The sequence below is a fragment of the Lipotes vexillifer genome, unplaced genomic scaffold (genome assembly GCF_000442215.2).
Source record: "Lipotes vexillifer unplaced genomic scaffold, Lipotes_vexillifer_v1.1 scaffold655, whole genome shotgun sequence".
NCBI classification, from domain to species: Eukaryota; Metazoa; Chordata; class Mammalia; order Artiodactyla; family Lipotidae; genus Lipotes; species Lipotes vexillifer.
Genome location: NW_006788208.1, coordinates 1678691 through 1705229, shown reverse-complemented (window position 1 = coordinate 1705229; position 26539 = coordinate 1678691). Strand labels below are relative to the sequence as shown.

General features: G+C 37.5%; 1 protein-coding gene across 2 annotated transcripts in view; it reads right to left on the bottom strand.

Moving 5' to 3' along the window:
- The window catches only part of FGF14 (fibroblast growth factor 14), a 638070-nt gene that overhangs the window by 127184 nt on the left and 484347 nt on the right, over nucleotides 1-26539 (bottom strand). For both annotated transcript variants that reach the window (XM_007461523.1, XM_007461524.1), the window contains exon 2: nucleotides 4183-4293. In XM_007461523.1, the coding sequence (XP_007461585.1) occupies nucleotides 4183-4293 (111 nt within the window). The remainder of the gene's footprint in view (nucleotides 1-4182; nucleotides 4294-26539) is intronic.

The following is a 26539-nucleotide window of genomic DNA, read 5'->3' as shown; positions in this document are numbered from 1 at the left end:
TAATATAGTATGGGAAAGAGTAAAATTATAGAAGATAGTCTAAAATGACTGTACTAAAAAAAAACTGTCCCCCTCCCTAGGATTTTGCTTGTGGCCTGAATAATAATTAAAATAATAGTTATTACAATTTACAGGATGAAAATGGAAAGTGAATCCATAGAACCACCATAATGTGGAAGCCTATTCAGAGCTGACCATGACTGAACCATGGCGCTAATCAAAACCACAGATACCCACATTAAATGAAACATCATTACGTTTTTTCACTCTTTTTGTATATAACATAATTATAAAGCAATATCACAAGACCTAGGGGAGTAAGAATAATGAAGATGTCCATGCTACTTTGTTCATTCTGCAGAACACTCCAGTCTCCATAGAATAGTGAATTTCACTCAACCCTGGCTGCACTTTAAAACTAGCTGTATTCATAAAATAGGATGGCCATGCCCAACTCCAGACCAATGGGATTAAATCAGTCTCTGGGAGTGGGTTTAGGGCATCACAAATTTTTTAAAACAACGCTCCTAAAATGACCCCGACCTACAGCCAAGGTGAGAACCACCTTCCTAAGGCCTTTCGGGGAGTGGGCACTGTGAGTGACCAGCCATTTTCAAACAGCAAGTTATCAGGTTGGGAACTTCTAAGGTGAGAGGGATTGGTTTGTATGAGGCTTTGATCTTGCAATAGTTATTGCATATGGATATTTCTATAGTCCTCTTCTGCTTGCAGTATCTGGTAAAGGGGACAAAGAAGTTTAAGAGCACAGGAAAAATCCCGGGGCATCCCCAGAAGCAAACTGGGGAAGAAAACCACTCCCTAATCAAATACCATAGTCATGGTAATGCTGACCTTTAGTAGATAGAAGGGAAACTCTAAGAATTTTAAGGAAACACACCCTGGAGAATGAGTGTGGTGATGAGGTAAGCCAGGCACTACCTTTTGTGAAAGATCTTTCCAGGGCACGTGCAAGCCTAGGTAAGCAGGTGAGTTGCTCCAGTACCTCTCTATTAGCACCAATTATCCATCATCAATGATTTTCTTGCCCAGATAGTTCTAGATCTCAGGCTGTTAAGCCTGGGAGGACGTTAGTATCAGGTTCGCCTGCAGGCCTTTCTCCTTTCCAACACATTTAAACTTTTTGACAAAGGAAGCTGAGCAGGTTGGTTCGACTTTACCTAGTTTTAAGTAATCTCATATTTAGTAGTGGGCTATCTATTGAGCTCAAATCATGAAAATTTGAAGATTCAAGCCTCAGTTTTGTCATTTGATGACTTCTGGGATGGCATCAGGGTGACGTGTAGGTTATTTCTCTTTATTTTTCCTATCTATAGATGACTAATCCTTGTTTTGTATTCAGAGAAATATTAAAAAATGGAATGTGTTTGTGAATTATTACATCATAGCCTTCCTCAAGAAAAAAGGGCAGTGCTCTAATGAGGACCTGTCTGTCTGTCAGCATCTCTGATGCTCACCCCCATTTCTAAAGAACACCTTTCAGGGCTAACAATTTCCCTAGGAGTAGAAGACTACTGTGATAAACCAGAGAAAAGAAAATATCTTAAAATTCATCCTAAAAACCTGTGTTTTTCAATTAAGATGGTGATAGTACACAAAAGTAGAGTTAATTAGTAATTCCCGTTGCTTTTATAAAGCTGCTACAATCTGCCAAGTTTTATTAAATTTTACAATCATACAATTTTTATAACCTTTTGAGAAGGAAGCATTTATCTCAGACTGTTTTATTCTGTTCTGCTTTGTCTTTTCAAATGTTGAAATGGTAAAGAAACTAACCTAACTGGCTTAAAGGGCACATAAAATGCAATGGTAACTTGTAAGAAAAGAAACCGTGGGCCAGATCTTTGCATAGGAATCGAAATCCCTCTAGTGAGGTCACTCTGATTTGGTTCTGATTTGCTTGTCCACTGGGGCTCCTGTTCCTGCTTGGTTCCCAGAACTGTTCCTCACCAGTATCTAAGGGGATTAGAAAGGATTTCACAAGCCACCCAGAGATTCTTGTTCCTTGGGTGCAGTTACACAATAGGAGGAAAGAAGCCTCATACATTCAGGAACAGAAGGTCTAGTATCTTTTACTATCTCAGCTTTCCAGTCTAGTGTTTAATATTATGCAGATGACCAGATATAATCACGTGTGTGTATAATGTCTACATCTGTACTTTCACAATTTAGGAAATATTGTGCTGCTTACTCAATTGTGAAGCAATATGCTTTTAAAAGACAGTGTCTACTTGACACTTCTTAACTCGATATTGAGTCCATAATGAAAAACAACCAATTTGTTTGGCATTACAAAAACAAAAGGAGAAGGTAGGGAAAAAACTCATAAACCATTTGTTAGAAGGAAGTTATTTTCCCAGTAAGTCCAACTAAGCAGCATTTTCATACGGCTATAGTATATTTCCCTTCTTGAAAACTTTTGTCAAAATGGATGGCATCAACCTCTAGTCTGATAAATCAGTGTCATAGCTCTTCTCATAACCATAGTTATAGAAAATTCTTCTCATGCTCTACTAGACTCTGGCCCAAGAAAACCAGAGGACATTGAAGACATCAGAACTTAGGAGTCTCTAAAGTCCATGACCCCCGTGACTGTAAGATGTAAGAAAAAGAGAATGCGTTTTGTCAAAGAATGGGTAAGGAGTTAAAAGTGGGGAAAGGAAAATGAGCAGATAGATATGTATTAACATGAATCAGAAGAAACTGACATCTTTTGTAGGTCAAAGATGGTCAAGTGCTGATGATTTTAAAAGTTCAACCTAATATCAAAATCCCAAAAAGTAAACAATGTTTGACATCAGTCTTATGAATAAAAATGTCTTCTCTTTCTTCCCTGTATCTGAATTGCTTTACCTTCTCTTTTTCTAAATCAAAAGAGGAAATAAAGCGAACCAAAATCAATGAACAAATATGACAGGGAAAAATTTAAAGTACAAAAGGGAGACATAATATAAACAGAGGAAAAGATTAAACAATGAATAGGAGGAGAATGTAGATAAACAAAGAAAATATTTAAAATTGGAAGAAAAATTAAAAATGAAGCGATGTCCAAAGTCTAAAATATAAACACAATGGCTGGGAAAATATTGATATTTCACTTAGCAACACCAAGCGCAAAAATAGTCTATATCATTAGCTGCTCTCAGAATCAGTGCTTCTCAACAGTTGATTACTAGACTTTAAAACAGGAAGAATCTATAATTTGGTTATATGTATTCAAAGCCTCCTTCTTTCCATAGAATGATGTTCTGTATATGAAGGATAAATGATAAATCAATGAAAAGATTCATATCTACTAGTAATATGTGATTAAATATTTCTAATAAAATCAATTTTTGCTTTTCACTAATTCTCCTGAGCAATAAAAAGTGTGTCTATTTTAGAACTGATGTGTTAACTAAAGGGAATCAGAGGCCAATATGAACAGAAAATGGGAAAGGAAAACATAATTGAACAAGAGGGGCAGGCACCAGAATAAAAATACAAAGAAAAGTTATATATAAAGAAACAGTAAAATGAAGACAGACATTAAACAAGGGAAAGTGGGTGGCTTTTTAATTAAAAATAAATAAATAAAAGCACAGACCCAATTTTATCAAATAAACAATTTGTACAATGCATTTAAAAGCACACAGCCTTCATGTTCTCTCTATAAAGAAAGATATTATCTTTTCTTGTTGAACACAAAGAATTTTAAAAATAATGTTTTTATTATTTGAAACATAACATTTCTATTATTTGAAACAACTAATCCTTGTAACTCTTGAATTTCCAGTTATCATTAAGCAGCTACGGGCCTAATAAAGATAAAACTTCCAAAGTAAACATGTAATCAACTTTCACCTGAATGTGTTAGTGTAGTTACTTGACTTCGATGATAATGAGATTAAAGTAACAATAATGCTGGATATGACAACTGTTTTGGAAAAAAAAACTGAAAAGATTAACTAATACGTCTCTTAAAATGACAGGTTTCTTTTGTGGCTCTATGAATATTTCCATCCATGTGGTCCAGGTAAAATTGTCAATGGCATTCTATTGTGTAACATTTGTAAAAATGAATGAACATAACCCAATATTTGCAAGTGTATTTTTAAAAGTCATTTAAGTAGCAGCATATCTTCTACCAATTGTGTTCACTGGTGGCCTGAGGTTGTCACTTACTAGAATTAGTGCTGTCATCCTTGGTTCCATCGAGAGCTCCATCGGGGTGCATTTGCAAGTAGTAGCCTTGCCTGCAATATAACCTGGTCACTATACCCTTGAGCTGGGGATCTGAAAGGCAAACATAGTGGTCATAAGCCTCACAATGTGTCACAATTGAATTTCTTTTTTCTTTTCTGTTTCTTTTCTTTCTTTTTCAGAAGTAAGAGGGTATTTTATGGACATAGCACCTTTTATTTTATGTTTCCCAGATGCCTCTGTATTTCTCAAACCTGGAAGATGCTAATCACAGAAGGTGAAGAAACTGCAGTCGTCAGCTGTAGCTAATAGGTCATTTTATGAAACTGATATGCGTGTATTTAAACGGTTGGTTAGTTAGAAGATTAAACTACTTAATCTGTTAGTTTAGTTATTAGTTAAGTCCTAAACTAACTAGCTTAACAGTTTAAACTAATACGATTCAGGATGGCAGGACAAGAGTTTTGCAAACTTCTGGCTTTAAGAAACCTTGTTAAAGGCTTCTTAACCTTGTTAAAGGCTTCTTTAACAAGAAACCTTGTTAAAGGCTTCTTTAACAAGAAACCTTGTTAAAGGCTTTTTACATAATTTGACAAGGAATTCCAAAATGTGAAAAAGCTGTATTAAAAAAAAAAGTCACACTAACATTTGGTACACATTCTTAGAAAAAGCCCTGATATGGAGGATGTTTCCTTGATGTCTAAATGGTCACCCTAACTTGCACAGAAACATCTGTGTACTTATGTGTGATCCATAGGAAAATGTGTAAATCAACTTCTGAACTCAGGGCAAGACACAATAACAAACCTAAGCTCTCTGGCCATAATCTAGACCAATTAGATGCATTAAAAAGATAATCCTATATAACTTATATAACTAAAAAGGACAGTAAAATTATACAATATGGCTTTTGATTCTTGGCCCAAATGGCTTGAGGTTGAGGGCAGTGGAAGTTTATTAAAACCAAAAGGGAAGTTAGATGGTAACATACTACTCATTAGATGATTCATCTAAAACATAGCCAGCCAGTCTAGTGATCCGATGCCTCACAAAGAGCCAACTGTACCTTTGAAAATAAACATTTGCATGTGGCTTTTCAAAGGCCATCCTCATCTCATGACTAGATTTGATGGGGGGCATCAGAATCCCCGCCATGGCAACTGGCATCTCTCCACAACCCCTGAATAGGACATGCAAATGCGATCATGCTGTCAAAACAGGAGGATATTACAGAATGATGAAACAAAGCATCTTGTAATCAATCATAAAATGATGGACTTCAAATAGCTGAAAACACACAAAAAATGCCACATGCAAAAACAAACATAAAAAGCTATTCAAAACAGAATATCCTCAGCCTTATGTTTAGTTCTCAAGAAATTAGAAAGTGAGAGCATCTGTTTCTATGTAGATCTGAATTTGGAAAATGACCCCATGGTACACAGATTTTCTTCAAAGATACTATGATATTGAAGAAACCCTGGAAAATAATACATGAAAATCACAGCATTCATGTGATCAACCATGTTAGAATACAGGTGTTTTTGGAAGAGCAGGATTTTGAAAAGAAACGTCTACGTGATTATTAGGATTGTGTCATGTATGTTCCTTACTCTGTAGTACATAATTTTAAAAATCACATAATTCTAAAATGTGCATTAGTGGAAAAAATTACTCTTGTGCCTTAATCTGCCCATCATCCAATAAGACTTGGCTGGGCTACTGACCCTTTAAGCACTGAGGACTTTTCCTAGTTTTGCTGCATCATATTTTTGCTTGTCACTGAAAAGAGGTAGCACAGAAAAGGAAGGGAACAAAGGCGCGGACAAGGGTAGGGATTCTTAGTTGCCATGAAAACATATAGAGCATTTTAGAGATTGACAGTTTTTCTGCAAAACCTTTATGTTCTGGATCACTTATTTTCAGTGATCCTATATCGTAGCAACTATATCTTCTGCACTTGAATTAAGTACATCAGGCAAGGCAGTGAGAAGACCCATAACCCCCGCAGGTCCCTTCACACGTACACAGCGAGAGCCCTTCTCTTTTGTTTTTTGTATTAAAAAAAGATAAGAGAGAACAAACACTGGAGAGGATGTAGAGAAAAGGGGACCTTTATGCATTGTTGGTGGGAATGTAAAATAGGTGCAGTCCCAGTGGAAAACAGGATGGAGGTTCCTCAAAAAATGAAAAATAGAAATATTATCCATTTGATCCAGGAATCTCACTTCTGGGTACACATGCAAAGGCAATGAAATCAGGATCTCAAAGAGATATCTGCACCCCCATGTTCACTGAGGCATTGTTCACAGTGGCCAGAGCATGTAAACAACCTAAGTGTCCACCAATAGATGAATGGATAAAAAAAATATGTGGTGTAGATACACAATGGAATATTATTCAGCCATAAAAGAGAAGGAAATCCTGCCATTTGTGACAACAGAAGTGAACCTGAAGGACATTAGGTTAAGGGCCTAATTTGTCATCATCACACCTCATGTCTGATAAGAAAGTACAAGTAAAACATGAAATTGTGTTTTTGAGTTCTTATTTAATTTTAAGACAAGAAAAACCAAATTGATTTCTATTTACATAGTTTCACATTATTTGTTTGTTTGTTTTAGAAACCGTAATAACATCGACCGCGTTCTCAGGTGCCAGGATTGACTCATTGAATTTTCACCACAACTTACTTAATAGGAAGCCCATTTTGATGATGAGAAAGTGAAGACACAGAACAATGAATTAATTTCACAAAGAACATATGACTAATAAGTGCAAAGCTGGGGTTGACATGAGCCTGCCCACTTAACTACTAAATTATGTGGCCTGTAAAAATCGAACAATCGAATTAAACATCTTAAAAACTTAAAATACAAACTCATCTGCTTTTTAAAACTAGGTTCTCGAAGATTATCTCTAGCTGTGTCTAACCCTGAACCCTGCATACCTGGAATCTAGAATATAAAGCAATAACATAAAGTTAGAAATGACCAAATTTCTTGAAAAATCTCTTCTAAGATCTGCCCTACTTTGCCATTGGCCACATTTCCAATAAATCTCTACCCACAAAACCCTCACCAAAATTATAAATTTAATAATGTATACATTTAAATTCCTACAGTATCATTTTCACTTTAATTCCCTCATCTCCACCAACTTCAGCCAAAAGTCAACTCCTGACTTGACACTGATGTTAACAGTGTCAACCCCCTAAGACCAACACCATGCATGCCTTTTTTATTCCACCTAATGGGCTGCCCAATTCCTACAGACGCTGTCTTCAAAATCTCCTTCAGGGCTTCCCTGGTGGCGCAGTGGTTGAGAGTCTGCCTGCCAATGCAGGGGACGTGAGTTCGTGCCCCAGTCCGGGAAGATCCCACATGCCACGGAGCGGCTGGGCCCCTGAGCCATGGCCGCTGAGCCTGCGCGTCCGGAGCCTGTGCTCCACAACAGGAGAGGCCACAACAGTGGGAGGCTCGTGAACCGCCAAAAAAAAAAAACAAAAACAAAACTCCTTCACTCTTTTCTCTTTTTCTATGTTCACCACCAGCAGCAGTTCAGCCCCTAGTGGCCTCTCCTAGGTGGTCTTAAAACCTGCAGTATGCCTGTTGCGGTCCATCAGATGAGGAGATATGTAGCCACTCTCCAATACCTGCTGAATTACTCACACCCTGCAGCAGTGGGGAACCATCCTATCTGCCCAACCTTGGTTTCTACTGTTCCCACGCCATCCTCAGTGCATAGCTCAACCTGGGTCACTGTGGGCTGCCTACAAAGATCCCATAATCTCCCACCTTTATCCTGTTCCCTTAACCTTACATGTCTCAAATACATCCACTTCCCTAGAGATGCTCCCCTGCGCACCTGTGCACACAACCCCACGTGCACATGTCTTTGCCTAGTTGCTCCTTTTTCTTCTTCCCAAGTTTGACTCCATCGATACTTCCTTTGGGGCACTTGCCTGACACCTCAGAAGACGTGAGACTCCTCCTTGGAATGCTTTTATGGCAGCATTCTTTATAGGTGTAACATTTTGTAGACAACAAAATGATTTCATTTTGAAATATTATTAATACACTAAAAGACAGAGAATGCAACACAACCTACATCCATGCACCCACCACTGAGATTAAACAGACGTTAACATTCTGCTCTATAATTCATAACTTTAATTCCACATTTATTTGTGCACTTGTATCACTGATGTCTGTCTCCAACCTGGACTGTAAGTTTCATAAGGAAAACTGAAATGTACGATATTGCTCACCATGGCATTTCCTGGGTCTAGATGAATGAGAGCTATGCAATGTATATTTCTTGAATGAATACTGACAAAGGTGTAGTTTTCCAGTAATTTCATATTGCAGGTAAAAGTGAAAACTGGAACAACAACATGAAAACCAAGACAGAAATCACAGAAAAGCCTTAAAAATGTCCACAACTTTTGATCAGGTAATTGTACTTTCTGCACTTCTAACCCCAAAATAAATCCTCAGTGTGGTATAAAGTTTTGTGTAACAACGTATGTATATATAACACGATCATGACTATGTAAAAAATACTATCCATAGAGAAAATGGGGGAGGATGTGCCAAAATGTTAAATATAACTCTATTTTGATGGTTATTGGAATATTTATCTTTCAATATTTTATTATTTGCAAAATATCCTATCATGATGGCATGCTAATTTTATAATGCAAATGCAGAAATTTTAATAAATCTATTAATGCCTTTGAGAAAGAATGAGTTAAAATAGCATTTTGTGCCTACTTGCAAATAATATTGCACACATATATGCAAGTAAACTAAACACCTATTACTGTTGTAGATTAACTGGTTGCCCCAACTTTTCAAGAATTCCACTTAATATTTTCTCTTTGCACATAATCACATGTCCATAAAACCTTTACTGTGATCCTTATTTATATAATTGGCCATTGTGCAATGTGGCCATTTATAGCTTAAAGTCAGTCTTTCAAATAATTAAAACAAACAAACAAAAAAACTTTTCTCCCTAAGCCTAAAGTATACAACCAAATAATCATAGCAAAAACAAAACAAAACAATTTTACTGACAAAACAACCACATCAGTTATGTGCAGTCACACATACAAAGGTATGACTAATCTAGGTCTACTGCGAATAGAAGGCTCTAACCCTTCATTTTCTCACTCTACATCAATACAAGTCTCAACTTCCGTCTAATATGTGCTGGACAGATAACTTACATGTATTATTTTATGACTCTGTGAGAGAAAAGTTGACAAAAAAGGACCAAGAAAATCTCACATAACTGCCGGAATGGATAGGACCCAGACTGCAGCAATTTAAAGCAACAGCGTCCAAAGTGGAGGGCCTCTCCTGGCCAAGGGGATTGTAGGACAGTGCACTGCAGTGTAAGAAGACCCAGTATTAGAACTTACTATTTTATTATCTCCAAAAATGAGAAAGAACTTAAGCTTCACTAATACTTAACATGAATTGACATCAGTGTCTTCAGAGTCACATGTCACATTAGGTCCTTGAAGTACCTGAGGCAGGTGGGGCATCCCATAATGCTGAGGGGCTGGCCCAGTGACCCTGGCTCTCAGTCACTGTTCCCAATGAATGCTTTACAGTATGTTGAAATTTATGTGCTCCTGGTTAAGCGGGCTTATAAATTATATTATTTAGTTTAACTAAAGTTAGGATAGTGTAGGGGAAAAAAATCCCAGAGATAGTATGGATCAAAGGTGATACAAAAAAACGAAAAAGCAAGCAAACGCTTAACATGAAGAAAATGACAGAGATGACACATATCTTCTACATGGATTATGTGGTTAAAAATAAGCATGGAAGTAAGTATCAAAACAATGATAATCTATTCAAATCTCACATGAAGTCAGCCAAAAGATTTTTAAAATGTTTAGAAGACGATCTGAAATACATCTACTGTGATAAGAATGGAACCTCACCCTAAATGAATATTATGCCTTAGGATATAAAAGAATGGAGATATTGCTTGTGTGAAACAAACTTATATTGAGGTGCATGTTCACATGTTTCTTTAAACTAATGGGATAAGAAGGTTTGGTGACAAAGTGCTACAAAACCAATGATCTTATTTGCAATACCAATATAGCCCAAACTCCTACAACTTGGACTCTCAATTAATAATTGAAGGATGAATAAAAATATCTGAAGTCCCACACCTATATTTTGTTAGCCATATAAAAAATGCAAAATATTTACCAACTTATAAAATTGTTAGAGTTCTTTATTCTCTTTTAAAATACTTATGCATTCAGAATACCTACTCTGCTTAAGAAAACATGAAAACTTAGCCTGTCTTAATTATCCTTTTCCTTTTGTTCTGTCTTTTATATTTACTGTGCCTGCACATTTTACTAAAAATGTTCTGAGGATACTCCTTGAGTGAAACTCTAACTATGCTCTCTGATATTAATTAAAATAGAAATAATGAAAGCTAATGTGCATGTATATCAAGGAAAAAAAAAGATGTTTCATAATATATTAGCCTCAACACTTAGAACTGAAAGGAATGCAAATCAGTCCAACTGCCTTCAGGTACAGGGGAAAAAATACCCAACATTTTAAATTAAAACAATCACTTTCTCAGAAGTGGGTTCATTTAAATCAATCACTCTCACAAATTATTTTAATAAAATGTGCAGACTGACAAAAGAGAAATCAGGATAACTCTTAGAATAATGTATACATAATGTAAATCATTATTTAAATTGACAAACGTACAATATGGCATGGATTTTTATATGGCAAATACATAAATGTATATACACACATACTATGTTTATTTACACATAAATCTCAGTACTAATTATAAGCATAGGTTCTTTTTTTTAACATCTTTATTGGAATATAATTGCTTTACAATGGTGTGTTAGTTTCTGCTGCATAACAAAGTGAATCAGCTATACGTATTCATATATCCCCATATCCACTCCCTCTTGCGTCTCCCTCCCACCCTCCCTATCCCACCCCTCTAGGTGGCCACACAGCACCGAGCTGATCTCCCTGTGCTATGCAGCTGCTTCCCACTAGCTATCTATTTTACATTTGGTAGTGTATATATGTCAGTGCCACTGTCTCACTTCGTCCCAGCTTACCCTTCCCCCTCCCCATGTCTTCAAGTCCATTCTCTGTCAGCGTAGGTTCTTAAATGTCCTCTATTAGCTATGGGAAATTATATATTTTTTTAACAGGGTGAAAAGCAATTTCTGGAATATATATTTTTGTGGTAGCTCTAATTAGATTTTGGCACTCCTAGTAAGAGAAAATAGTATTGTGAATAATTTATCCAGTCATAAATTATCATATAGTCCAATCATAAAAATAAACCACGCCTAGGAACTCTTCTAAAGAGCTGAAAAAAAGGGTGAGACAAGGGCACTAAGGAAAATGATAAATAAAACTAAAGGTGTGAAAATATGCTATCTCTTTCTGTTAATTTCTGAGAATGTCATTCAATTTCCTTCCTGCACTGGCCCCATGCTACCTCCAGAGCCCCATGCCTCTGGGAACCTTGTTTCAGCCATTTCAGAATTGTTGCTGAATCCACCACCCCAATCCAATGCATTATCATGTCTACTGGATTTTAACTGCAGATTCTACAGCCTACAATAGCCTCTCCACCTTTGCCTACCCGATCCTTTACCTGTGGGTATTAGGGATACAATCTGGCCTAAAAGTACAGTTCTTGCTCTCAAAGAGCTTGCTGTCTATTGAAGGGAGGAGAGAACCTGTAATATGATTTTATGCCAATGAATCATGAGTTAAATTACTGGGTTTACATGTCTATCTGCCTGAAAATAAATTATAAATCTTTTGATGATTTGCATCATTATTATTCAAAATAGACTGTCACTAGGCTTTACAGAGAACAGCTGCTCAACAAATATTTATTGAACTGAATTCACATTCTGTTTGCTTTTCAAAATCTATATATAAGTTTTAAATGGAATTAAAAGCAAAATGCATTTTTGTATCTTAACTTAAGAATTAGAGGAGCAGAGTATACTTGAGATAAAGATAAATGTGGTTTTGAAAGGGAAAGATCAAAAAATTTAAAACTTATTTTCCAAAAGTTATTTTGGCCAAAAAATTCCCTCTAGGTAAAATATATTAAGAAAACAGCAGTGGGTAAAGCCTCTTCCTGGGGAAATGGCTGAGAAGATCATTACAGGAAGGCAAGCAGTGAAGATCCTGTTTAATATTTGACCCTAAGCTTCAAGGAGCAGACAGACCTTGAGCAGACCTAGGTATCTTGGGATTCCTGGTGCAGCACTGAACTTTTCAAATATTCAGGGTCTATAAGCTCCAGAAAGAAGCCTATCTTTGAAGCTCACTTAGAAAAGCACCCCATTCCAATGCTATTCAAAATCTTAGCAGTAGGGCTTCCCTGGTGGCGCAGTGGTTGAGAGTCCACCTGCCGATGCAGGGGACGCGGGTTCATGCCCCGGTCCGGGAGGATCCCACATGCCGCGGAGCGGCTGGCCCGTGAGCCATGGCCGCTGAGCCTGTGCGTCCGAGCCTGTGCTCCGCAACGGGAGAGGCCACAGCAGTGAGAGGCCCGCGTACCACAAAAATAAAAGAAAAAAAAATCTTAGCAATATAGGTGCAGTAAGCACATATTACTAAATATGTTAAATTGCCAGAATATTCCATGCTCACTTAGCCAGTGTCTAAATATTTAATAACAACCTTCTATTTCTTATTACAGGATTATTTTTAAATAAGAAAACCACTATGGCAAAAACTGCTGCAGACCTCCTTTGGAATGACAGATTCTATTCTTTATTTCCCCTTATTAAGAAATGTTTTCCCCTTTTTTTTTTTTTTTTTTTTACTTTATTTATTTATTTACACAGCAGGTTCTTATTGGTTATCTATTTTATACATATTAGCGTATATATGTCAATCCCAATCTCCCAATTCATCCCACCAACAACAACACCCCCGCCGCTTTCCCCCCTTGGTGTCCGTACGTTTGTTCTCTACTTCTGTGTCTCAATTTCTGCCCTGCAAACCGGTTCATCTGTACCATTTTTCTAGGTTCCACATATATGCGTTAATATACGATATTTGTTTTTCTCTTTCTGACTTACTTCACTCTGTATGACAGTCTCTAGGTCCATCCATGACTCTACAAATGACCCAGTTTCATCCCTTTTTATGACTAATATTCCATTGTATATATGTACAACATCTTCTTTATCCATTTGTCTGTCGATGGGCATTTAGATTGCTTCCACGACCTGGCTACTGTAAATAGTGCTGCAGTGAACATTGCGGTGCATGTGTTGTTTTGAATATGGTTTTCTCTGGGTATATGCCCAGTAGTGGGATTGCTGGGTCATACGGTAATTCTGTTTTTAGTTCTATAAGGAACCTCCATACTGTTCTCCACAGTGGCTGTATCAATTTACATTCTCACCAACAGTGCAAGAGGGTTCCCTTTTCTCCACACCCTCGCCAGCATTTCTTGTTTGTAGATTTTCTGATGATGCCAATTCTAACTGCTGTGAGGTGATACCTAATTGTAGTTCTGATTTGCATTTCTCTTATAATTAGTGATGTTGAGCAGCTTTTCATGTGCCTCTTGGCCATCTGTATGTCTTCTTTGGAGAAATGTCTATTTAGGTCTTCTGCCCATTTTTTGATTGGGTTGTTTGTTTTTTTAATATTAATATTGGGAGCTGTTTATATATTTTGGAGATTAATCCTTTGTCCGTTGATTCGTTTGGAAATATTTTCTCCTATTCTGAGGGTTGCCTTTTGTCTTGTTTATGGTTTCCTTTGCTGTGCAAAAGCTTTTAAGTTTCAATAGGTCCATTTGTTTATTTTTGTTTTTATTTCCATTAATCTTAGGAAGTGGGTCAGAAAGGATCTTGCTGTGATTTATGTCAAAGAGTGCTCTTCCTGTGTTTTCCTCTAAGAGTTTGATAGTGTCTGGTCTTACATTTAAGTCTTTAATCAATGTGGAGTTTATTTTTGCGTATAGTGTTAGGGAGTGTTCTAATTTCATCCTTTTACAGGTAGCTGTCCAGTTTTCCCAGCACATTTATTGAAGAGGCTGTCTTTTCTCCATTGTATATCCTTGCCTCCTTTGTCATAGATTAGTTGACCATAGGTGTATGGGTTTATCTCTAGGCTTTCTATCCTGTTCTATTCATCTATATTTCTCTTTTTGTGCCACTACCATATTGTCTTGATTACTGTACCTTTGTAGTATAGTCTGAAGTCAGGGAGCCTGATTCCTCCAGCTCCGTTTTTCGTTCTCAAGATTGCTTTGGCTATTTGGGGTCTTTCGTGTTTCCATACAAATTGTGAAATTTTTTGTTCTAGTTCTGTGAAAAATGCCATTGGTAGTTTGATAGGGATTGCATGGAATCTGTAGATTGCTTTGGGTAGTACAGTCATTTTCACAATGTTGATTCTTCCAATCCAAGAACATGGTATATTTCTCCATCTGTTGGTATCATCTTTAATTTCTTTCATCGGTGTCTTATAATTTTCTGCATAGAGGTCTTTTGTCTCCATAGGTAGGTTTATTCCTAGGTATTTTATTCTTTTTGTTGCAATGGTAAATGGGAGTGTTTTCTTAATTTCACTTTCAGATTTTTCATCATTAGTGTATAGGAATGCAAGAGATTTCTGTGCATTACTTTTTCATCCTGCAACTTTACCAAATTTCTTTATTAGCTCTAGTCATTTTCTGGTGGAATCTTTAGGATTCTCTATGTATAGTATCATGTCATCTGCAAACAGTGACACTTCTACTTCTTTTCCAATTTGTATTCTTTTCTTTTTCTTCTCTGATTTCTGTGCCTAGGACTTCCAAAACTATGTTGAATAATAGTGGTGAGAGTGGACATCCTTGTTTTGTTCCTGATCTTAGAGGAAATGCTTTCAGTTATTCACCATTGACAGCGATGTGTGCTGAGGGTTTGTCATATATGGCCTTTGTTATGTTGAGGTAGGTTCCCTCTATGCCAACTTTCTGGAGAGTTTTTATCATAAATGGGTATTGAATTTTGTCAGAAGCTTTTTCTGCATCTATTGAGATGATCATATGGTTTTTATTCTTCAATTTGTTACTATGGCATATCACACTGATAGATTTGTGTATATTGAAGAAACTTGCATCCCCGGGATAAGTCCCACTTGATCATGGTGTACGATCCTTGTAATTTGTTGTTGGATTCTGTTTGCTAGTATTTTGTTGAGGATTTTTGCATCTATATTCATCAGTTATATTGGTCTGTAATTTTCTTTTTTTGTAGTATCTCTGTCTGGTTTTGGCATCAGGGTGATGGTGGCCTCGTAGAATGAGTTTGGGAGAGTTTCTCCTCTGCAATTTTTTGGAAGAGTTTGAGAAGGATGAGTGTTAGCTATTCTCTAAATATTTGATAGAATTCAACTGTGAAGCCATCTGGTCCTGGATTTTTGTTTGCCGGAAGATCTTTAATCACAGTTTCAATTTTATTACTTGTGATTGGTCTGTTCATATACTCTGTTTCTTCCTGGTTCAGTCTTGGAAGGTTATACCTTTCTAAGAATTTGTCCATTTCTTTCAGGCTGTCCGTTTTATTGGCATAGAGTTGCTTGTAGTAGTCTCTTAGGATGCTTTGTATTTTTGTGGTGTCCATTGTAACCTCTCCTTTTTCATTTCTAATTTTGTTGATTTGAGTATTCTCCCTCTTTTTCTTGATGAGTCTGGCTAAAGGTTTATCAGTTTTGTTTATCTTCTCAAAGAACGAGCTTTTAGATTTATTGATCTTTGCTAATGTTTTCTTTGTTTCTATTTCATTTATTTCTGCTCTGATCTTTATGATTTATTTCCTTCTACTAACTTTGGGTTTTGTTTGTTCTTCTTTCTCTAGTTCTTTTAGATGTAAGGTTAGATTGTTTGATATTTTTCTTGTTTCTTGAGGTTGGATTGTATTGCTATAAACTTCCCTCTTAGAACTGCTTTTGCTGCATCCCATAGGTTTTGGATCATCATGTATTCATTGTCATTTGTCTCTAGGTCGTTTTTCATTTCCTCTTTGATTTCTTCAGTGATCTCTTGGTTATTTAGTAATGTATTGTTTAGCCTCCATGTGTTTGTGTTTTTTACGTTTTTTCCCCTGTAATTTATTTTTAATCTCATAGCACTGTGGTCAGAAAAGATGCTTGATGTGATTTCAATTTTCTTAAATTTACCGAGGCCTGATCTGTGATCCAAGATGTGATTTATCCTGGAGAATGTTCCATGCACACTTGAGAAGAAAGTGTAATCTGTTGTCTTCGGATGGCATGTCCTATAAATATCAATTAAATGTACCTGGTCTATTGTGTCATTTAAAGCTTGTGTTTCCTTATTAATTTTCTGTCTGGATGATCTGTCCATTGGTGTAACTGAGGTGTGAAAGTCCCTCACTATTATTGTATTACTGTTGATTTCCTCTTTTATAGCCATTAGCATTTGCCTTATGTATTGAGGTGTCCCTATGTTGGGTGCATATATATTTATAATTGTTATATCTTCTTCTTGGATTGATCCCTTGATCATTATGTAGTGTCCTTTCTTGTCGTTTGTAACATTCTTTATTTTAAAGTCTATTTTATCTGATTTGAGTATTGCTACTCCAGCTTTCTTTTGATTTCCATTTGCATGGAGTATCTTTTTCCATCCCCTCACTTTCAGTCTGTATGTATCCCTAGGTCCCAAGTGAGACTCTTGTAGACAACATATATGTGGGTCTTGTTTTTGTATCCATTCAGCAAGCCTGTGTCTTTTGGTTGGAGTGTTTAATCCATTCACATTTAAGGTGATTATTGATAAGTATGCTCCTATTACCATTTTCTTAATTGTTTTGGGATTGTTTTTGTAGGTCCTTTTCTTCTCTTGTGTTTCCCACTTACAGAATTTCCTTTAGCATTTGTTGTAGAGCTGGCTTGGTGCTGCTGAATTCTCTTAGCTTTTGCTTGTCTGTAAAGCTTGTGATTTCTCCATTGAATCTGAATGAGATCCTTGCTGGGTAGAGTAATCTTGGTTGTAAGTTCTTCCCTTTCATCACTTTAAGCATATCATGCCACTCCCTTCTGGCTTGTAGAGTTTCTGCTGAGAAATCAGCTGTTAATCTTATGGGAGTTCCCTTGTATGTTATTTGTCATTTTTCCATTGTTGCTTTCAATAACTTTGTTTGTCTTTAATTTTTGTCAGTTTGATTACTATGTGTCTCGGCGTTTTTCTCCTTGGGTTCACCCTGCCTGGGACTCTCTGCACTTCCTGGACTTGGGTGGTAGTTTCCTTTCCCATGTTAGGGAAGTTTTCTACTATAATCTCTTCAAATATTTTCTCAGGTCCTTTCTCTCTCTCTTCTGGGACCCCCTATAATACGAATGTTGGTGCATTTAATGTTGTCCCAGAGGTCTCTTAGGCTGTCTTCATTTCTTTTCATTCTTTTTTCCTTATTCTGTTCTGTGGCAGTGAATTCCACCATTCTGTCTTCCAGGTCACTTATCCATTCTTCTGCCTCAGTTATTCTGCTATTGATCCCTTGTGGTGTATTTTTCATTTCAGTTATTGCATTGTTCATCTCTGTTTGTTTGTTCTTTAATTCCTCTAGGTCTTTGTTAAACATTTCTTGCATCTTCTTGATCTTTGCCTCCATTCTTTTTCTGAGGTCCTGGATCATCTTCACTATCATTATTCTGAATTCTTTTTCTGGATGGTTGCCTATCTCCACTTCATTTAGTTGTTTTCCTGGGGTTTTATCTTGTTCCTTTATCTGGTACATAGCCCTCTCTTTTTTTTTTTTTTGTCTATCTTTCTTTGAATGTGGCTTTTGTTCCACAGGCTGCAGAACTGTAGTTCTTCTTGCTTCTGCTGTCTGCCCTCTGGTGGATCTGAAACACTCACAAGTTCTATGTTTAACTTATGATACCTTGTTACAGTAGACACACACACACACACACACACACACACACACACACACACACACACACACCAGATAGCACAGAGTGAAGAAAAAGTTTTCATTTCACCATATAATGTGGCCAAAATCACACTGCTTAATTTTAACAGACAATCTTTCACTTTCTGCTGCCCAACCCAGATGCCACTTTATACTTATTATAATACAAAATATAATTGCATATTATAAATATTAATCATGCTTCTCCCTATGTTCTTCATAAAGTTTGAGGCTAATCAAATGTAACTGAATGGCTTAAGGAACAAAGGCCCAAGAGTATTATTAACATTTGCTAACATTTTGTAGTCAAACACCATAATGAGCAAATTTCAATGCTGGAAATATGACTGAAAAATAATGTGAATGCTATATGAACCATATACCACAATCTGAGTGCTTAATAATTATGCAGACTTTCTTTAAACGCTGAAATGACTTCTACTTCTGACCAAGATAGAGTAATGAGGACCATACATACTCTCTCACGTGAAACAACAAAAAATTGACAAATTAAACTTTGCAAGACACTGGACACCAAGAAATGAAAGGCAGAGGTCTCTGGAAGACGGGAAAGAAATAAGGTGAGCTCTACTATTGCCTGACTTTAAAACCTGAGAGATATTCCAGTACACAGTGAAGGAAGGTGAGCCCAGTGGATTCTCTAAATTGAGATGGAGGTGAGTCCAGGGAGAGGAGAGAACTACAGAGAGAGAAAACTTCTAAGATCTACAGAGGGTTCCCTCGAGTATTCAGATGAGTACTAACGAAAAATTGCATATGAGGAAACCACTCAAGACTGGGGAAAATCATCTGAGAGGAACAGAGGTAACAGTGCCTCAAACACACACACACAAGTATGGGCACAGTGCCTATTCCCGCTAGTCAGACTGGAAAAATTCATAATTCATGGGGCATTGAGCAGAGTATAAATAAACGTCTTCCCTTAGTATGGCGGGGGGATTAGCTTAATTTGAGCAATGCTTCAGTCTCACCTAACAAATTCTGAAAGCAAGAGCATATTGTTTCCAAGTAACTTAAGTGCATCCCAGAATAAGCTCGAGAACATTTATAGGAATACAAAAAATATCTAACATCCAAAAATGTAAAGTGAAAAATATTTGGAATTCAATAAGAAAATTACCAGGCATGCAAAACAGCAGGGAGATATGATCCATAACAATAGGAAGAATCAATAAATCAAAACTGACCTAGAGCTGCTGGCCCAGATGCTGGAATACCAGATAGGGACACGCAAACAGCCCTTAAAACTGCATACATTCCATACATTCAAAAGTTAAGTGCAGACACAGACAATATAAAGCCAGCCCAAAATAAACTTCTATAGGTGAAAACTACAGTTCATGAAATGAAAAAAATACATGGAATGAGGTTAATGACAAGTTAGATTAACTGCAGAAAAAGAGTGGTGACCTTGAAGACATAGCCATAGAAATGATTCCGAATGAAACCCACAGAGAAAACAATTTTTAAAAAACAAATTAACAGAGCCTCAGTGGGCTGTGGGATAACTTTAAATGACTGGATACATGTCTAATTGGAGACTCCAGGGGAGAGTGTCAAGAGGGCAAGAAAGAAAAAATTTGAAGAAATAATGGCTGGAAAATTTCCAAATTGGTGGAAACAATAAAACCAAAGATCCAAACAGCTTAACTCCAAAGACCAGAAACATAAAGAAAACTACACCAGGACATATCATATTGAAAGTACTTAAAACCAGTAATAAAGAAATAATCTCTTTTTTGCCCCCCAGATCTGTGACTGCTTGGAGAGTGGTGAAGGGTCAGTGAGGAGCAGAAGGTCGGGAGTACAAAGGGGCACAAGGAAACTTTTGGGGTGACAGACATATTGATAATGTTGAGTATGATGATGGCTGCATATGTTAAAACTTGTAAAATTGTACATTTTAAATATACACAGATTATTTTATTATCTTTTATACCTTAGCAGAGCTATTAAAAACGAAAGTAAAAGGACAGAAAACAATATACGATGCTAGCAATAATCAAATGATATTAATAAAGGACAAAATAAATTTCAGGGCAAACAGTCTTACAATGTATAAGGAGGGATCATTTCCTAATGATAAATAAGTCAATTTACTAAGAATCCATAATGATCCTGGATGTTTCTGCATCTACTGACAGAGCTTCAAATACATGAAGCAAAAACCAGTGGGACTTGAGGAAGAAATAGAAAAATCTAAAATTAAAGTCAGAAATTTCAACTCTCTTCTCAAAATATATATATAACAAATAGACAGAAAATCTATTTTCTGAAAAAGAAAAAAAGTAGGAAAAAAGTCTAAGGCTTAGAGTATTATATGTTAACTTTAACACACTCAGTTAAAGCACTAGAAAGTATGATTCTCCTTCCAGAAACTAGAAATGGGATTCCCTAAATTTAAGGAATCTGAAAAACAACTACTATTTGACTCAAAGACTTTTTACAGCCAGTCAAACCTATAGCAGGTCATATTGAGTTGCTCTCCAGTCGTCCTTACATTATCAGAAGTTGAGACTTAGCAGAACAAAAGCTATGATATTAAAGAATCAAGGGCATCTGCTGAAAATTAAAGTGCACTATTGTTTAATAAAATTCAGCATCCAAAGCCCTTCAGTGAAAGTTAACATTGGAGTCGGGATGCATCCTATTGCACGAACCATGAAAACAAGAATCAGAGCAGATGTGTAGTTTTATTAGCTTTCTTATGAGAAAGTGTAGAGCAGTAAACTGGGAACCTTGCCTGAAATGCAGTGCTTTCCACGTTTTAGCACACATTTGCTTTAGAGCCAGGAAACACTTCCCTAAATGTGTTATGCCAAGGCAGTAATCAGGACAGTGGGCAAATTTTTAAAATAACTGCAGGTAACAAGGACAGGTCAATACATTCTCCAGGGCTGAGGCTCATACTTTTGAACAGTGTTTCAGAGCAGGTATATAAAACCCACTTTGCCCATTCACATCCAGAACTATGGGGAGACCTCCACCCAATGGGTAGAACTGTAAGAACAGATGAAAATGGTACTGTTAAATACTTTGTTTACTTCTATTTAAGGAAGATGCAAATATTGGAGGTCTGCTTCCTTTTAAACTTTCTGTCTCAGACTTTGTCTCCCAGCTGCTTCTACGAGGAGATGAGCCTTGTAAAAACCCTTTAGTTAACAATGTCAGTCCTCCAGAAACTCCAGAGAAGCAGGGTAAGAGGCAGGAAGGGAAGGCATTCAGAGGTACTTATTCATTATAAGTTGGCATTGCCTTCTTCAACTACAGAGGGAAAACATTTAAGCCAGTGGTGATGAAAATAAATTAAAACACACACACACACACACACACACACACACACACACACACACACACACACACACAGTAAAAAAAAATAAAAACACACACACACACACACACACACACACACACACACACACACACACACACACACACACCTCCCGCAAGTCAATGTGGAAGTTCCATGAAGGATGATGTAGAATTTCGTCTGGAACTTAGAGTCCAACTGTGACCAGATCTATATACACTGAAAACCCAAACCTTCTGCATATTTTATCACAAGAAGTGGTGCCTCGCCACCATTTTTAATTAAGGCTTAAAATGAATGGCAGTTTATAACAACTTTTTCAAAGAATCCTTAACAGCCCATCAGCCACTAAAGTTTGAGAATATAGCTACAGGAATATATCATTTCACATGGGAAAATAAGAGGAGAAATCCTTCCTATGTTCTGTTTAGGAGTATTTTCAAAAGCCAAGATATTTAGCCAGCATTTCTTGAACATGTTCTCTGCCCCAGACTCTTTGCTGAGCTGAGAGGAATCTATAGCCAAAGCAGATTACTGTCAATTATCCCCAGCATTGGTAAACCAACACACAATGTGAGTCCTGAAATAATGAGGCTGCAGGAACAGAAAGGTTATTCCGACACCAATTATAACAATAGTAAGAATAACAACTATCATTTGCTGAGCATATACTTTGGGCCAGGAGCTACTCTAAGTGCTTTACCTATACTGACTCATTTAATCTCATGGCAACTTTTTGAGGTAGGTGGCATTCTTAGTCTCACTTTACACAAGACGAAACTGAGGCACAGGGTGGTATGTGACTTGCCCAAGAGAACACAGCAAGGAAATGATGGAGCTGGTACTGAAACCACTGGAGTCTGGCCTCCTAGCCTGTCCCTGTACACTGAGCCCTGCTCTGGTTGGGGACCCAAGTGTACTCAGACCACACAGAGGTCACAGTGACTTGCTGAAGGTACACAATGAGGGGACACTGATGGCTTACAGCTCAGTGATTGACACAGTGAACAAAGAATGTTTAATCTGAAAAAGGCAAAAATCAGTCATTTTCCAATATTTGTCAAACTGTCATGAAAACAGTGGAATCTATTTGGAAGACAGAAGTAGGACAAATAAGTAGAGGGAAACCTAGATTGAATGCCCTTAAATAAGGACTGTGATTGTCATATCTTTGGTCACTACTATATTCCAGGTGCCTAGAACAGCGCCTGTCATATAGTGGGTGCTCAATAAATACATGATTAATATATGAATAAATTAATCAATAAAGATGGAGAAGTTCCCAACACTCTTAGCTGTCCAGTGAAAGAGAGAACCAACTCTCCTACAAAGTGATGGGTTCCCTGGCCCCAACAGTGTCAAGAAGAGGTTGGATGTTCATCTATTAAGGGAATTGGGAAGAGAATGCTGCTGTGCATGCTCTAATTTCAAGCTTGCTTTTTAAAAAAATATCATTTAACTGAAGATACAAAACAAATATGAGAAAAACTCAAATTTATTTTTAAAAGAGTGGAAGTCCAGTACCATTTGAAAGGGCAGGTTGGGAACCACTGCCCTCCCCCCATACAATGAATAAGGCAAGCACTGCCCTTTCCTCTCCCTACAGGTTGGGCCGAAAGCACTCAGGAAGTGAGGAAGAGTAGGCACTGGTGAGGGGGCAGGAAGGAGACAAGGAAACTATTTCTTACTAACTTGTTGAAGAAAATCAGAGAAGCCTTTTTGCTTATTAGAGCAAAAGGTAGAAAGCGGACCTCTAGAGCGGTGGAAAGATTGAGAATGTTTGCATACCTCATAAAGCAAACTGTAGGGTGTGGAGCTGTAGACAAGCCAGGCATATTTTTTTTTTAATTCAAGTATAGCTGATTTACAACGCTGTGATAGTTTCAGGTGTACAGCAAAGTGATGATACTTTTCCATTACAGGTTATTACAAGATACTGAATGTGTGCTGTGGCATACAGTAGGTCCCTGTTGTTTACCAAGCCAGGCATGTTTTAAAGGGAGTTTGACCTACTCAATTCTGGGAGGAATTCTGCACTAGCTTATGTATTCAATTTTCATTTTTTTTAATTTGAATTTTCTTTAAGTTCTGCTTTAACTCTTTCACAAATACAGTTTCAGAGTCAGTGTTGCTAATTTAATAAACGATCTCGCAGTTTGGACATGTTTTCGGGGTGCCAGGCGGGCAGGAGGAAGAGAAGTGGGGAGCTGGTTGACAGTCATAGCCTCCTTCCACCTCCCGCATCTCTTCCAAGTGCACACTTGAGTCTTAAGTCTTGATTTCCTTTGCTCAAATTGGATTTGGGGTTTGCAGCTTTGGCATCAGATCCATACTTTTAATTTCTAAAAAAAAGAAATAAAACCGCTGGGAAAGGCACTACTCAGAGAGCGTATTTTAGCACAGCTCCTTTAGAAGTGGCACAGAGAATGACTTATTGGCTCATCCCCATGGGTTCTGTACCCTCACATCTACTCGCCTGCTCTCTTCGGGGCATAAAGGTCCTCTTCACCCAAAAGCCTTTCTGACCTGTAACTGACTTGCTACGGCCCCTGAGAGAAATCACAGTGCTGGAGAGGAACCAGGGGAGTAGAGCAGCCGCGGGAGCCACAAAGGAGGACATGATCTGGAAGGTTTGCAGTCACACCTCAGTGAGCCTGGTTTCAGGTAACAAAGAATAGCGCAAACAAAACGAAAAGCCAAGCTTGAAATCACTGCACTCAGAAACACCACTTAAGCATGTGCCTGCCCATGCCTGTTCTTTTCTTTTTACTTTTATAATTTCATACAGAATAGAAATTCCAACATGGTTATCAATTTTTAAATCCTGGTTCAGTCTTTCAGCACACAGGTATGGAAACAAATGAAAAAGTCTTCATTTCATTCCAACTCTGTACAAAAGACAGTGTTAAGACCCAAATCCACTAGAAAGTTTAAGGTATCTTCTTCCTTAAAGAATTTACAGTTTTATGTGGACGTCAAGGTAGCTTAGACAGAAACAGATCAACAATAATTAAAGACTTGGGGACCTCCCTGGTGGCGCATTGGTTAAGAATCTGCCTGCCAATGCAGGCGACATGGGTTCGAGCCCTGGTCTGGGAAGATCCCACATGCCACGGAGCAACTAAGCCCGCGAGCCACAACTACCGAGCCCACTCACCGCAACTACTGACGCCTGTGCGCCTAGAGCCCGTGCTCCGCAGCAAGAGAAGCCGCCGCAATGAGCAGCCCGCGCACCGCAGCGAAGAGTAGCTCCCGCTCGCCGCAACTAGAGAAAGCCCGCGTGCAGCAACGAAGACCCAACGCAGCCAAAAGTAAATACATAAAATAAATAAATTTATTTTAAAAAATAATAAAAGACTTAATATTCATTTATAAATGCCACTGGCCGAAGAAGATGGCCATCCTTGATAACTAGCTGAAAAATACGTGGTGGAGACATACACACTAAGAGCTGTCCTTCTAATCCACATGGTTAATGGAAGACTTCAGAGACAAAGCAAGGTGTGGGCCAATCAGAGATGGCCAGGATGTGGGGTATGGAAGGAGGCGTGGGCTTCCCAGGTCAGGGGAAGGTGATTATGGGGCAAGAGGTTTCTGAAGACCTCTTGACTGACAGGCTAGGTTTGGAGGGTGTGAGGGTGATGCTAGATAAGGCTGGTTGCAGTCTGCAGGCAGCTCTGGGCATCCAGGAAACTCAAGGTGAGCAGTTGGCACATTCAACAGTGGAGAGACAGTCAGCCTGTTTTGTCTGGGTTTTTTTTTTTCCTTAATTGAAAAGTGATCTGATGTCATGACATTTTAGAGAAGGCTATCAGATGCAAACTACTACCTTACATACAATGAAAGATGGGGAAAATAAATTTTAAAAATGTAACCTGAGAAACTTATTGGGTGTGTTTCTAAATTTCCAAATCCAAAATTCTAAGCTTTGCTGTAGCGAATGTTAGCAAGTTAACGGTGTGTGTGTGTCTGTGTGTGTCTAAGGCTGGTTGTGGTGTAGTAACAGGAGACTTTTTGAATGCTGTGACTTTAGGTCATTCAAGATCATTCCTACTGACATTTCCACCGGGGATTAATTTAAATAATATTTTAAGCAAGCTTACTCTGTTGCTTCATGAAGGGAGGGAATGTAACAAGATCATTAATAGAAAAAATAATGCTTTCAATCTTTATCAATATTTTCCTGAAATGTGTTCATATGAGCTAAATATATTAGTATCTCCCTGATCAACTCAAAGGGAGACAACTTTAAAAGGCCATGTCTTCTTTTGGATGAGAAACAGCAAAAAAAATACATCTTAAGAGATATATTTCTACTTACTTATATACAATAATGGGAAAGCCCCACAGTGAGTATCAAATGACAAATAAAGTTTAACTATCATGATTATTGATTTAGTGTAGAAACAGATGAAAAAAATCCGAGCTGCAATTTCCGCCTCCCTGAATAGCTGTTGTCTTTTCTCATGTACTAACATATTTGAAGAAATGAATTTGATGAAAATTTTGTCTCATTATCAGTACGGTAATGCGTTTTCCAGAGTTTAAAGTTTAAAGGAGCTACAGAATTATCTTATGCCCCCAAATTTAACCACAAGATACAGAAGTAAAGAGAAAAGACACAACTGAACATGTTTACAAAACCACAATTGAGGAATTCCACCCATTTCTATGTTAGGAAACAAACCATTGATCAAAAAGAAAATGTTAAGGTGATGTTTCATCAGATGAAAGAAAAGGGGAATAGAGTCTTCCTATATGTGTACTAGACCTAGAAACTTTAATGCACATGATTTATTTTAATCTTTAGCCTAACCTGTATAATACACAGAGAAAACTTGCATCTGCGAATATACAGCATTTGCCCACTCTTGTCCAGTTGGTGAGAGATGGAGTTGATTCTAAATCCTAAAATGTTTTGGGATCTGAAAATGTCTTTGCCTTGTGGCGCTGCTTTGGTTACACATACACATATTTATTATACACATCTTTAACCAAACTATTTCCTCTTTTTCTATGCC